Source organism: Macrobrachium rosenbergii, chromosome 12 (assembly GCF_040412425.1).
Source record: "Macrobrachium rosenbergii isolate ZJJX-2024 chromosome 12, ASM4041242v1, whole genome shotgun sequence".
Classification (NCBI taxonomy): Eukaryota; Metazoa; Arthropoda; class Malacostraca; order Decapoda; family Palaemonidae; genus Macrobrachium; species Macrobrachium rosenbergii.
Window position 1 is genome coordinate 103,596,575 of NC_089752.1, and position 14,567 is coordinate 103,611,141.

General features: G+C 37.7%; 1 protein-coding gene across 6 annotated transcripts in view; it reads right to left on the reverse strand.

Annotated features, from left to right (window-relative positions):
• Positions 1–466: 466 nt before the first annotated feature.
• LOC136843815 (uncharacterized) overlaps positions 467–14,567 on the reverse strand; it is a 54,855-nt gene continuing 40,754 nt past the window's right edge. For 5 of the 6 annotated variants that reach the window (XM_067112598.1, XM_067112599.1, XM_067112591.1 and 2 more), the window contains one exon: positions 467–3,304. Coding sequence is in view for 4 of the 6 variants with exons in the window: in XM_067112591.1 (XP_066968692.1) it covers positions 901–3,304 (2,404 nt within the window). In the remaining 2 variants the exon portion in view is untranslated. Of the gene's footprint in view, positions 3,305–6,766; positions 6,915–14,567 lie in introns of those variants that run through there. The other variant, XM_067112593.1, reaches the window with a different exon arrangement.

A 14,567-nucleotide genomic window follows, 5' to 3' on the forward strand; every position in this document is an offset into this window, starting at 1 on the left:
CTGGTAAGTTCACGAACGACAGCTAACGATGTGCTCGGCCATGTACAGTGGTATAATTCGAAACCGTACAGAAGTGCCGAGATGAAATCAATCGAATCATGGACGAGAAACTGCAAAATTTTAAGGTCTTTTAAAAAATGTGGATTTAGCAAGGTCAAAGATGAAAAGTCTGGTTGTCATTTCCAAAATGACTTCATTTTGGTGCAGAGGAAGTTTTTTAGTTGTTTTGATTAAGGTCTCTCTCTCTCTCTCAAGGGCCTGGCCTTCATTTTATACTTTGTTTTGTATGAGATCACTATATTTTTATCCTGCTATTGAGCACCTCGCTGAAGTTAGAGGGGTAAATGTCGCAAGTGTTATATGAGGTTTCATTTGAGAAATTTGAAAAGTTTCGATGTCTGTGTTACTTCCTGCAGCCATTGATAGTTACAAACTAACTCTGAGGGATATGAAATAAGAAACCAAAAGTTGGTGCACATTTATATAGTACCTAGAAGGAATACAGAACAGTCTTATATGGCAGTATTGGAAAGAAGACAATACTAAGAGTGTGTATTACAGATTATCACAATCAAACAGCGTAACATGAGAGTAAAGCTAGCGGTTGACTGAAAAGAAATAAGAATGAAAAGTAACTAAACCCCCTTTAAAAGAACATAAACCTCTAATGTAGACATTTGCTTAAAAATAAAAAAGATTAAGCAATTTGGAACAATGAATTTTTATTTCAACCTCAAACTTGTGCTATTCTAGTAGTGATTAACTATGATAGGGATCACGAGAGAAACCATAACGGCAAGTGTGTGCCTCCAAACGGTTAATTTCACATCGTCACCTTTCAAACGGCATCATGTCATAATGTATTTCCAGTTAGTCTCATTCCACACAATGATAATGCAGTCAAGTTTGACTGGACGGCCCACCTTTCAGTGATGACAGTTCATTCAGACAGAGTTCGTTAAAGGGCCCAAAATAATTGTCAAGACAGCGGACGTAACCCTCTTGGCATGCTGGAAGAAATCCGTAAATGCAGAAATCAAGAGGGTGATCTCCGTATTTCCGAATGCAGTTGGAAACTGGGTGACAAGGTAGCTGATCAACAGCGTTCTTTCTCCCTATATTTTCACTTTCTAGTTTCAGAGGTCCAAGGCCGGATAAGAAGTGGAGAACAGCTGTATTCTGTGTTTGAACTAAATTAATATTCTGCTGTCTTGTGGGTTTAATAGCGTTAGAAAGCGTGGATGTTGATTTTGGAGGCATAGAAGAACTTTGTAAGGGTTTACGAAATTTTGTGCTGCCTGGCTGAGATGGAGTGTCGGAGCTGATTACAGTTCTTCTGGACCTCATCAGTACCTTTTCACTGAAAGGCTTCCGAGTCAAGAACTCACTAGTCTGAGGTAACTGCAGTGATCCCAGAGGTCTAGTGGCCAATGCCCGTGATGAGGCTTGTGATAATGACGAGGACATTGACGAAAATAACGAAGAGGGCGAATTTGATGGTAGAAACGATGAATGGAACAACGATAAGGGTAAAACTCGCCCATATAAAAGTTCAGAGGCCTCCTGAAATTCAGAATGATTTGGAGGTAAAGTTATGAAGGCATATGGAAGATGAGTTCTTGAAATGACTGTCTCACACGATTCATTTACGGAATAATTAACAAATTCTGGGCAACGAGTATTAACAGAATCGTGTTTCTTTTCGAATGACATAAAAGTAGCTGGGGAATGATGCGTTTTCTCTGTTCCATCTTGTGTGTACTTTTCGGGATTATGAAGTTCAGGACGTTCCGATCTGTTTGAAAAATTCACATTTTCTTTTAAGACATCAGCATTTGAGTTCTTCTGCATTGGCAATACCTGGACTGAGTAATATATTGAATCATTTTTAAGAGGATATGGTGAGTCTACAGTGTTTACTGTGTTGTTTGACATTGTTGAAGAAATATGAAATGGATCCCACCTAAGTTTTACGGCATTTCGTTGGATACTGAGGTCATGTTTCCTTGGATGATTAAGAAACCCAAAGTGAGATACATTTTTTGCATTAAGTATATTATGAAGAAATTTGTGAATATTAAATCCCTGTGCAGTGAATGAACTATTATTGTCCACAGATTTTCGTTTATTTTCACTGGTGGACCTTAAATCCAATTCTGTCATCTTGGCCTTGGACACAGTAGAATAGGCATGTTTATATTTTATATCGTCAATATCTTCCGTGTTATTTCCCAAAGAATCTCCGGTATTTAACAAAACATCAAAATGTTTAGACTGGCCATAGGCTACATCATTATACGCATGTCCAGATAGCATTCCACTGGCTATCTTTCCTGGATGCTTCAGAAACTCGGTTTGTCCTCTAATCTTAAAGTTGAGGCTCTCTGATGGAATGGTCCAGTTGCTAATTTTAAAACCAGAAGTAGGTGAATTTGTAGCAAGCGTATAATTATCCTTCCCAGCAACATAGAGATTTGACCCAACTGCAATTTGTATCTTGTTAATAAACCCGAACTGCTCCGTAAGAGACGGCAAAGGAAGAACGTCAGCTTTTGCGTGCAATCGAGATGTCAAAGTACCTGTTGTGTTCTCGGAAGAAAAATTATCATCAACTTTAATGGGGTTAATTCCTCTGTTCTTGACTGGTTGTATGGTTTCACTGTAAGAATTTCTAAGGACGCCTGTGCCATGAGCACCTTGAGGATGCTCATTTGGATTTATATGAAAACCACAGCTGAGAACGTCTTTTATTTTAGAAATATGTCGCACTGTAATATTTGAGTGGCTGGCTCCTGTCAAAGGGCCTGCTAAATTACTGAAAAACTTTACCTCTGACGATGATTCGAGAGCATTAGTATCGATTCCTGAATCACCTAAATCACTTTCAGCTGGGCCACTGACTTTTTCCCTAGAATATTCATCGAAATAAAATTTTGAGTCTGACTGCGTCTTTGCTACCTGTTTACCATTGTTCTGGGGTCTAGTACTACTCTTAAAAGCACTGGGGAAATCACTATTATAATCAGAGCTACGGAAAATACCTTGCTGTCGGTTATCATACTGCTTTCCTAGGCCATTTCTATTTGTTCCTCCAAAGGTCTCTACAAAGGTAAAACACACTAGATGACACAGTGCACTGAATGAGAGGCTGCTGTTGTTTAGAGGGTCTGTACAACCGCGGGGGCAGAACTTGTGCACCAGGGAAGAAGAGACCATCTCTCCATGCTGATATTCACTTTCTGTGCTGGAATTTCCAAGCTCTTCGCCTAGTATGCTCCTGCTTACAATCATCAAGAGCAGAATTCTGAACGAAGAGAAGAAAAAAAACTTGTTATTGCTTCCTTCCTTGATTTAAAAAAAAAATGTTTTATCTTCTAGAGAGAAAGCTGACAATGGATTTTGAAAAGAAACCAAAAGGAAGGGAGGGTAAGACCTTAACTAGAAAGTAATAGTAGTTGAGCTAATACTACGGTCACTAATGGATATTTTACTCATTTTGTGATATACAGGAATAAAATATGAGTTGATTAATACATTACAAATTTATAAAAGTAATTTACGTACAAATGTTAAGCTAATTTTCGTGTTACCAAACTACTCAGTAAACCAAAGTTGCCAATACATTTGTTTGCAAGTAAAGGGGGACAAATTTGACTATAAAAATGAAATTTCAAGAAAATGAAGTTCACATATTCCCCTTAAAACTCACAAACAGGAATATAAGTATCAAAAGACATAACATCTATTCTGTTGATCTTTTGCAGTTCACTGTTGCAGAACAAAGCGTGATAATTATGATAAAAAAATCAAACTCCATTTTGGTCGCATTCATTCTTTCCGATTTTCAATTTTCAAATATATATATATATATATATATATATATATATATATATATATATATATATATATATATATATATATATATATATATATATATATATATTTAATCCATTTTATCCCGTTTATTCTTATAACAATCTTAAATTTCCCAGCACAGAGTACTTTGATATCGAGAACCTAACGTCTTAATTAACTGAACGGTACATTGTAATAGGCTTTATAGCATTTAAAAGCGCATGGGAATTTTTTGTAATTACTAATTAAACAATAATAACAGCATGGGATATTATCCTCATAGCAATTCTCTGAAAATGGTTTTACATAACTTATTCGAGAATGACTCACATTATTTAGTTTTATTTCATCTATGTAGAAAAATTTCTTAATGGCTGTAACAGATGTTACATGTCGTAATTGTTAAACGATGTTGAAACGTTGTTTTTACTCCTCCCCGTTATGTTGAAATCCTCAGGATTTTGTTTTGACCTTAAAAATCCTTAGAACTTCAACATCATGGGGAGGAGAAAACACACCGTAATAACATCGTTTAACTATTACGACACGTAACATCTGTTACTCCCATTAAGAACATTTTCTACATACAAGAAATAAAATTAAATAACGCGAGTGTCATTTCGAATAAGTTTACATAAAGCCATCTTCAAAAAACTGTTATAAGGAGAATTTCCCAGACTGTTATTATTATCATCTTAGACAAATGAAACTTTTTTTCTGCAATCATTGTAATACTTTGAATATTTACATGTTTTGGACGTGGCACAAAACATTTAGTAAGTTGCACTCTTGTGCTTTCAGTCAGCATTCTTCCCATATTTTTGAGGTTAAAGGGTTACTGTTCCTTTTACCAGTCAAATTAATAGTTGTCGTCCCCTCCCGCCCCCAACTCCAATAAATCTGACTTTCTTTACTCTGCCTTTAAGTAAAGGGTAGCTAGGGGTAAGATGGCGCCAGAGAATGTAATGCAGGGTAAAAGCTTGACATAGATGTTAAGCTGGAATTTTTAAGCAGAACGTTGGTTGCATTTGAAAACGTGTTATATTTACCATCCAATGTAATAGTAGGCCTTATAAGATTGTGCACTGGTGATAATGATTTTACTTACAAAGGTAAATTTTATCAGCAAAATTTTGGCTGTTCAATGGGTTCTCCACTGGACCCTGTTCTCAGTAATTTTTTCGTAGAATACTTTTTATCATAACTGCTTTGTAATATCACTGATGTGAGCATTCCATGGCTTAGGTATGTTGATGCCATTTTTTTTTTATTTGCAGATTAAGTGATGAACAATTCAGCAGGATTCTTTGGCCAATTGAATTCTTAATGTACCTCTATACAATTTCAAGTTGAACGGGAATCAAATAACACACTGTCATTTTTTATATTCATCTTGTACGGCATTATGGTCATGTGCTTTTTAAGGTCCTCAAAAAACCTACACACTCTAATGTGTATATACTGTACATTACTTTTCTTATAATAAAACATTAAATTTTCAGTTTTAATGTTCCCCCTTTTTACGTGTATACCGGATATGTAACCCGTTTTCAGATGAAGAGTAATTTTCAGTTCTTCATGTTATTAAGAAATTAGGGTAGGTACCCTTATTCCTTTGCTCACAAGGCGCATCTCAAAGCACGGAGAAATTTTTACTCCTTTATCTGTTAAACCTGAGTTATAGAAAACCTGACGTTATCTTGCCATATTGCAAAGGTAACGATAGACTGATGTCTGTTTATGAAGGGTAAATGTCGAAACTGTTTACTGCTATCCATGTATACAATAAGTAAAAGTCTGAGCGATTCAAGTGATGCTGGGTATGAAATTAATAACGGAGTGGACTATGCCTCTTGTGCAGTTTGTAAAAATGTTTATTTGTGGGAATCAGGAAGGTCTACTGATCAGCGACTGAGGGAACAAAGATACGAAAAATGCTTTATCTATGCACACACTACCAATTAACCATAGTTTTGATCGTCAAAAGAGTAAATCATTATTTAAAACAAATAACAAACAGAGAAGGAAAATAGCCGAGGCTGTCCTCATTAGGGTAGTACCTAATTTCAACATAAATGGTGGAAACTACAAGTTTGACTGTTTGTTATCCTATTATGTAAATCAGCAGCCAAACTTGACAAGAGAGTCAGGTCGTTGAATGATTACCAACTAGGTTGCTAGACTGGCAGTTTGATGATGACCGAAGATGGTTGCTAGCCAACTTTTTAATTTCCTCTTTTAACACACGCAACTTTTTCTTTTACTGTATTACACTTAAACACCTTAGGAGGAGACTAGATGGTTTAGGAACTGTAGTGAATTTTAACGTTTTTAACTTATTTCACAAAACAATGGGATCTTAATTTATTCTTACAGCACAAGTGTGTGTATTATAGTCAATCAGTTAAGTATAATCTTAGTTGAACCAGACCACTGAGCTGATTAACTGCTCTCCTAGGGCTGGCCCAAAGGATTAGATTTATTTTACGTGGCTAAGAACCGACTGGTTACCTAGCAACGGGACCTACAGCTTGTTGTGGAATCCGAACCACATTATGACGAGAAATGAATTTCTATCACCAGAAATAAATTCTTCTAATTCTTCATTGGCTGGTCGGAGAGTCGAACGCTGGGCCAACAGCATGCTAGCCGAGAGCTCTACCAAACCCTCCAACGAAGAACTTTATTTAATCAGTGAAAGCCTCTGCTCTGGAAGGAATATTTAGTAGTAGAAAAAAATATGGATGCTACTTAAGAGAAAGTTTTCTCTTTGTTGGCAAAATTCTGGTGCTACCACTGGTACCGCAAAGATATTACTAAGGTCCAAAGAAAAGAACCTTGTGTAACACGATAAGTGAAAGTTGCCGTCTTAAAGATACTTCGGTTATCGTGATTGGAAAATGTTCCTTACCCGAACCACATGCTTTCCAGTACTGTATATATTTCCGGCAACACTTCAAAATCACTAAGTTCACAGTTTGGTCATTAAACCACTCTAACCGTTCTTCAGTAGTCCTGGCTTTTCGTGCCCATCAGATAACCCTACAAAACTCTTGTCCTCTGGCAGCAGTTTCTCATTTATATCCTAATTTACCGCAGTTGCCAGGTACTTTAAAGTTCTGCTTATTTTTTTTTGCGTTCTTCGACATCCGTCAGATAACTTTTTTGAAAGTGAAAGGGAATCGTAGTCTGTGGGGGAACAAATCATTTTTGTATACGCCCCACTTCCAGTTCCAAGTGGAGGTGAAGGGCAGTCACCTCTTCTGTCAATCAATAGGTCATTGAATTCGCGGATTATAAAAAAAAAAAGGGGGGCGCTCTCTTCTAAAGATACAGAGAGTAGGTTTTCTGGTTTTTATCTGCAGTTGTTATTCTCCATTTTTTTTTAACGAAAGAGGAGTTTCCAAGAGATTAGAGGTTAACCGGAAACGTTCCTTCTGGTTGGCAATCAGGAAAAAAGTGCATTTGGCTCGAAATAAACAATCCTCGATCCCAGGGCAACATTCACAATTGTTTGGTTTAGACTGAGACGGTCTTATGACCGCATGGACACTTTCCCAAAGGCAATAAGACATTGTAACGTTATTAAATTCTCACCTAATCCTTAAGAGAAAACGAAGAGTTACATAGATAAAGCTTATCAAGTCTCGCAACATAAATACAGTCAGTGTAATAATTTGGAGAACTTTCTTATCAGTTCTTCAAAAATTACTTTTTCTGAGGATTCGGATGAGCAGTAGGACTAAAATAAAGGACAATAACAACAAAATTCTCTTCCAGCTACAGCGTTATAGAAGTTCCTCCTCATGCAACGGACAAGTTTGTTTTTCATCAAGTTTAGCCTTCATTTCTTAATTCTAAACTTTATCCACTATTACTTTCCGTTGGATATAACAGGAAACAAAATTACGAAAGGTACGGAATAAAAATCTCCATGTAAATACTAAATAAGTCCTCGGCAATAATAATAATAATAATAATAATAATAATAATAATAATAATTGTAACTTCCATGTTGTTAAGTCAACCAAAGTGGCTGAAATGATTACAGATTAGGAGAGAGTATTTAGACTATTAACAACCGAAAATGAAACCTGTACTTTAATCACGTGAATTAGTGATTTCTTTAGATAGAAATCTATACAAATATGAATCTCCTACAACAGCAATTGCGCATTCGAGACCAAATCATTTACAACCGTTTATAGTTATAAGTAAGTATACCTTAGTTTAACCAGACCACTGATCTGATTAACTCTCTAGGGGACATTAGATTTATTTTACGGTAAAACCAATTGGTTACCTAGCAATTTTCTCAGGGGACATGGGTAAATATTACTTATCCTTCGTAAACTAATCAACAGGGTTTTAATTTTCTGTAAAGAAAACTACTGTTTCGGCTTTGTTGTTCCGTCCGCACTGTTTTCTGTCCGCCCTCAGATCTTACAAACTTCTGAGGCTATAGGGCTGCAAATTGGTATGTTGATCATTCACCCTCCAACCATCAACGTAGCCAATTGCAGCCCTCTAGCCTTTGTAGTTTTTATTTTTTTAAGGTTAAAGTTAGCCATGATCGTGCTTCTGGCAACGATATAGAACAGGCCACCACCAGGCCGTGGTTAAAGTTTCATGGGCCGCGGCTCATACAGCATTATACCGAGGCCACCGAAAGACAGATCTATTTTCGGTGGCCTTGATTATACGCTGTAGCGGCTGTACAGAAAACTCGATTTCTTCGGCGCATTTTTTACTTGTCTATCTATTATCACAACACTTCTCCTACTTCCTGTTTTTGTAACGTTCCTCACGTCCTCTTTTCGTTCTCTTCATATGGCTTTTTCCTCTACCGCCTCTCTTCACGACCGTATTATAATAATTTACTTATATTTTTATTCATTTGTTAATTTATCTGTTTTTCTAATGACTGATTTCTCTTTCTGTGTTTTCCATTACCTTCTGTTGCTTCTTTCGAACGAACTTCATATTCTATGGAAGCTTGAATTTCAAGTCAATGGCCCCTATGGGCTTGTTCCATATGAATAGGGTTCATCTTCTGAATAATAATAATAATAATAATAATAATAATAATAATAATAAAAACTTTTTCCTTTCTTTACTTCCCAACCAACCCGTCTTACACAATCATTCTTGAGTACTTTCTTTCAGAATCCGCTGGTATAAACTTAGAGCAAGACCCGAATGAAGGCTCCATATTTTTTCCTTCAGATCCAGTGACTAAAAGTTCCTCATGTTCCCCTCCTCTTCCATTTCTATTAATTTTCGCAAAAAATATAATTCCATTTTTTATTCTAATTATATATTTTGATCGCTCTCATTACTTCAAACTTATCTTCCAAAAGATCATCTGTTCGGTGTTAGTCTCATCTCCACTCTAGTTACCGCATATTAGTCTCATATTGCTGTATTCCTATCTTATTTCACTTCTTGGTAGGACGGAATCAACCATTCGTCTCACATATGGGCCGTATCTTTTTAACTGATTATTATTATTATTATTATTATTATTTAGAATGACCGAGTATCCGCAAGCAGTAATGTTAAATGGGTTTCAAAGGAAGTTTCCACAACATCGAATGCCCGTTTGTGACAAAGGAGAATGTCCCTTGACTTTGCCCGTGACTTCCAGAGGACTGAACAGATCGTAAACAGGACGTGGAAGGTAGCATCAGATGCGATAAGCATCTTGAGTATTATCGAAGTACTTTTGCCCATTAGTTCCCATCTTAGAGAAAGTTTTAAGTAATTTTCCCTTTCACTAGCTATTACCTACTAATTCATTTACGGTTTTAAATAAAAGAAAGCTTATAGAAACTTTCTGAGCTACCACTTCATGTAAATATATGCAAGCAGGCGGTTTAAACACGTTAAAACTTAAAATCCTTTGTTTTTTGGAAGTATGCAAATACAGAATACATGATTGATGATCTCCTTAAAAAAACAGTTGAAACAATACATAATGAAATCTTGCTTTAAGATTTTACAATGTAAAATTCTTCATCAGGTTGGTTCAAGACTAATCATTATGTAAAAGTATTATGCTCAAGATTTAATCTCAGAAACAGAATGTAGTAATTACTTTGAGAGGTGTAATATTGATAAAAAAAAACCCACCAATAAATTGTTTGTGTACATAGCTCAATATACAAGGTGGTAGGCTACCTTCCTCATATAATTCATCTTTCAAGTAAACCATTCCAGCATTTTATGAAAAGTCTTATACTAAATTTGGATACATAACGAGCTCAGTCAGTTGCATTAACGTAGACAATGTTATGCCTAGTTTAATTTAGGATAAAATTTACAATTGATAATACAGAAAACAGAAACTGGATCATTAAAAATATAGAAATATTACAATCAATATAGTTACTGTATGTAACATTTATCTTGAAGGTCAGGGTAATTTCATGCTCTCTACATTTGCATACTCTGTATACCAAGTTACCACATGAAGACATACTATAGGATGCTTTGTTGCTTTATATAATAAATATATTAATTCGGATTTAGAAATATACTATAAAATTAATAAAATTAACTTTGTTAGAATACAAAAATTCTGAACTGACAATAATTGTAATAAATTCGAAAATAGAATTTATTGACAATAAATAGTGTAAGGGCATCAAATCACCTCTCCTTTCTTGTGTTGCTCTCTGCATACGTACATTAATCACGTCATATGTGTTACTTGTTGATATTTCGGATTCTTTATGTATCTCATTGTATGCTATACATATAGCTGCCTTTACATGTTCTGTAACGCAAATTATGTCTTTTATGCAGTTAACAAACATTTCTATGAATCTAAATTCAGAATAATAATAAAGGTTTACAGGCTGCTCTTGGACATAATTATCTAATAAAGGATCAGTCTAGAAGGAAGATTTAAGTATACATAGTAAAATTTATTACATTTAGATATATAAATAATTTAAGTGTAAAAATTACATTTAGATATATAAATAATCTAGCACGACTGAATAACAGAGATAATAATAATTTTTACCTCAATGTATCCCAGTGTAAAGTACTTGAAGTTTCCATTAGTGGAACCTAGGATTTCATACGCGATATGTTCCAGAAAGTCTGGCGTCAAGGTCTAGAGAGTATGTAAGAGACCCGTCGCACTGAGCGCGGTCTCATTCGAGCACACGTGTGTGTTCGTGTGTTCGTCATCCATCAGAGGGGACAAGGCAGAAACAAGAGCATCTCGTTTTCTCTCTCTCAAGGAATGCAACTCTACCATACAATATTTCCGTCTGTTTCTCCCTAACCATTGTTGTCTTGATATATGTACAATCACCACTACTTGCATTGCCATGCAAGCATTCTAATCATGTACTCATAATGTTCCACCAAATCTTCTGTATCAAAGTGTATGTATGTTTCTGTTTGTGCAGACGCCAAACGTCTCGCCATTTCACATATATTATGCTACTGCATTGTACTCATTAATCTGTCTCGAATCTCATGCAATTGGCCATATGTAGAATTTCCTGGCCTTTTCATTGATATATGTTTTATCAATGTACGTTTATTATGTCTCACAATCGCCATCTGTTTGTCTGCCGACAAACACAGATGTCCAAAACATTACCTCTGTTTTGCTCTGTCTGTGTGTAGACGCTACTTTACCGCTTGCACAGGCCAATAACATATTCGAAGATTCTGTACATTCACTCAGTAAGGAACAACCAATAAACCAGCCAACACCCAGCCAGTATGTCACTCAATCCCGTCCTTACACTGGTGACCTCGGAGTGACACGAAGGACCCGGCCGACCCAAGATGACGACCCACGCACCAACAGACCCTTCGCTGCCACCCCGTTTTCCGCCGTTCCCGAGCTCTAAGCAGATGTCCGACCCTCCAGGATGACCCACCCCACCACCGGAGCCCTGGACACCTTCCAGGAAGCCTGAAGCTGCCCCCGAACTTGTACCGTACGAGCTGACCAACGAAGGACCAGCTGACGTCATCCTTCAGCCTGCTACCGGCCCCCTCAAGCTGGCTACCGAAGGATCAGCTGCTGTCATCCTTCAGCCCTTGAGCTGGCTACCGAAGGATCAGCCGCCGTCATCCTTCAGCCTACTGCCGTCCCCCTCGAGCTGGCTACTGAAGGATCATCTGACGTCACCCTTTAACCCGCTACCGTCCTCCTTGAGTTCCTGCCGGCCGGCGCCGCCCTTCAGCCTCCTACCTGCCCCTAGCCCAAGCCCTTGCTTGGGGGGGAGTACTGTAAGAGACCCGTCACACCGACCGCGGTCTCTTTCGAGCACACGTGTGTTCGTCATCCATTGGAGGGGACAAGACAGAAACGAGCATCTCGTTTTCTCTCACTCAAGGAACGCAACTCTACCATACAATATTTCCGTCTGTTTCTCCCTAACCATTGTTGTCTTGATATATGTACAGTTACCACTACTTGCATTGCCATGCAAGCATTCTAATCATGTACTCATAATGTTCCACCAAATCTTCTGTATCAAACTGTATGTATGTTTCTGTTTGTGAAGACGCCAAACGTCTCGCCATTTCACATATATTATGCTACTGCACTGTATTCATTAATCTGTCTCGAATCTCATGCAATTGGCCATATGTAGAATTTCCTGGCCTTTCCATTGATATAGGTTTTACCACTGTACGTTTATTATGTCTCTCAAATCGCCATCTGTTTGTCTGTGTGTACAGATATCAAAACATACTTTTTTGCCTGCTCGCACAGGCCAATAACATCTTCGAAGATTCTGTACATTCACTCAGTAAGGAACTACCAATAAACCATTCAACACCCAGCCAGTATGTCACTCAATCCCGTCCTTACAAGTATCTCTCTTTCCTTTTCTTTACTTTCCTCTTGAAAATCTTCCATAACTTCTTCCAGTTCAATTATTTGCCATTCCATCATCCCTTCCCCCTACTCTATCAGACACACTGACGTACAGTACTGTGAGACCCGAATTGTACGAAAATGGAGGACAAGCAAATAATTCCTCTCATGAGACCATACAATATTTCCGTAACCATTAAATCCCATTAATCCATTCCAGACACCATTCAAAATATTAACAAGAAATACATTTTATAGAGAATAAATCTGTCTCAGTTTTGCAATGCTATATGTGGTGAGGATATGGGTGAGGTGGGACTAGGGAAGAAGATGCAAGGAATAAAGGAACTACAGATGGAGAACACCCAGCCAGTTGACTCAATCCCGTGGCCAAGACTCTGCTTCCATACAGTTCAATTATTTGGATTAACAAGATTGAAAGAAAATGGAAGCAAATAAAGAAGAAAAATAGTTTTAATCCTTCAGAAACAATATTAAGAAATAGATATAAATGACTAATTTTAATGGATAAATGAACATTTTACTGAACTTCAAGAAGATGCAAGACCTATCAGATGGAGAAAGTTACTTCCCTCTGCTTTTAACAAGTTTTTTACTGGCAATATCTAAATGACTAATGGGGATAAATAACATTTAACATCACTCCCTTCTTTGTTTTTTACTGGCACTATCTGGGGTTACTTCCCCTCTTCGTTTGTTACTAGCACTATCTGGAGTTACTTCCTCTCTTCGTTTTTTACTGGTGCTACCTCCCATCTTCGTTTTCTACTGGCACTATCTGGGGTTACTTCCCCTCTTCGTTTGTTACTGGCGCTACTTCCCCTCTTCGTTTTCTACTGGCACTATCTGGGGTTACTTCCCCTCTTAATTTTCTACTGGCACTATCTGGGGTTACTTCCCCTCTTTGTTTTTTACAGGCACTATCTGGGGTTACTTCCCCTCTTAATTTTCTACTGGCACTATCTGGGGTTACTTCCCCTCTTTGTTTTTTACAGGCACTATCTGGGGTTACTTCCCCCCTCTTTGTTTTTTACTGGCACTACCTGGGGTTACTTCCCCTCTTCGTTTTTTACTGGCGCTACTTCCCCTCTTTGTTTTCTACTGGCACTATCTGGGGTTACTTCCCCCTCTTCATTTTTTACTGGCGCTACTTCCCCTCTTCGTTTTCTACTGGCACTATCTGGGGTTACTTCCCCTCTTAATTTTCTACTGATACTATCTGGGGTTACTTCCCCTCCCTCTGTTTTTGACTGGCACTATCTGGGGTTACTTTCCCTCTTCGTTTTTTACTAGCACTATCTGGGGTTACTTCCTTTCTTCGTTTTTTACTGGCGCTACTTCCCCTCTTTGTTTTCTACTGGCACTATCTGGGGTTACTTCCCCTCTTTGTTTTCTACTGGCACTATCTGGGGTTACTTCCCCTCTTAATTTTCTACTGGCACTATCTGGGGTTACTTCCCCTCTTTATTTTCTATAGGCACTATCTGGGGTTACTTCCCCTCTTCGTTTTCTACTGGCACTATCTGGGGTTACTTCCCCTCTTCGTTTTCTACAGGCACTATCTGGGGTTACTTCCCCTCTTCGATTTTTACTGGCACTATCTGGGGTTACTTCCCCTCTTCATTTTCTACTGGCACTGGGACCAGCTTGAGAGTCTCTGGACCCCTGTCACGCAACAAAACTGTCCAGAGACATCTTTTTCTGGTGTCTCTTAAGATCTGCCTAAAATGGAAGAAGGCATTGTCATTGAACATGTTGTAGACATGGGTTGCAACAGTTTTGTTGGGGTGATATTTCTCCACAAAACTTTGCAATTCACCCCACTTTGCACACA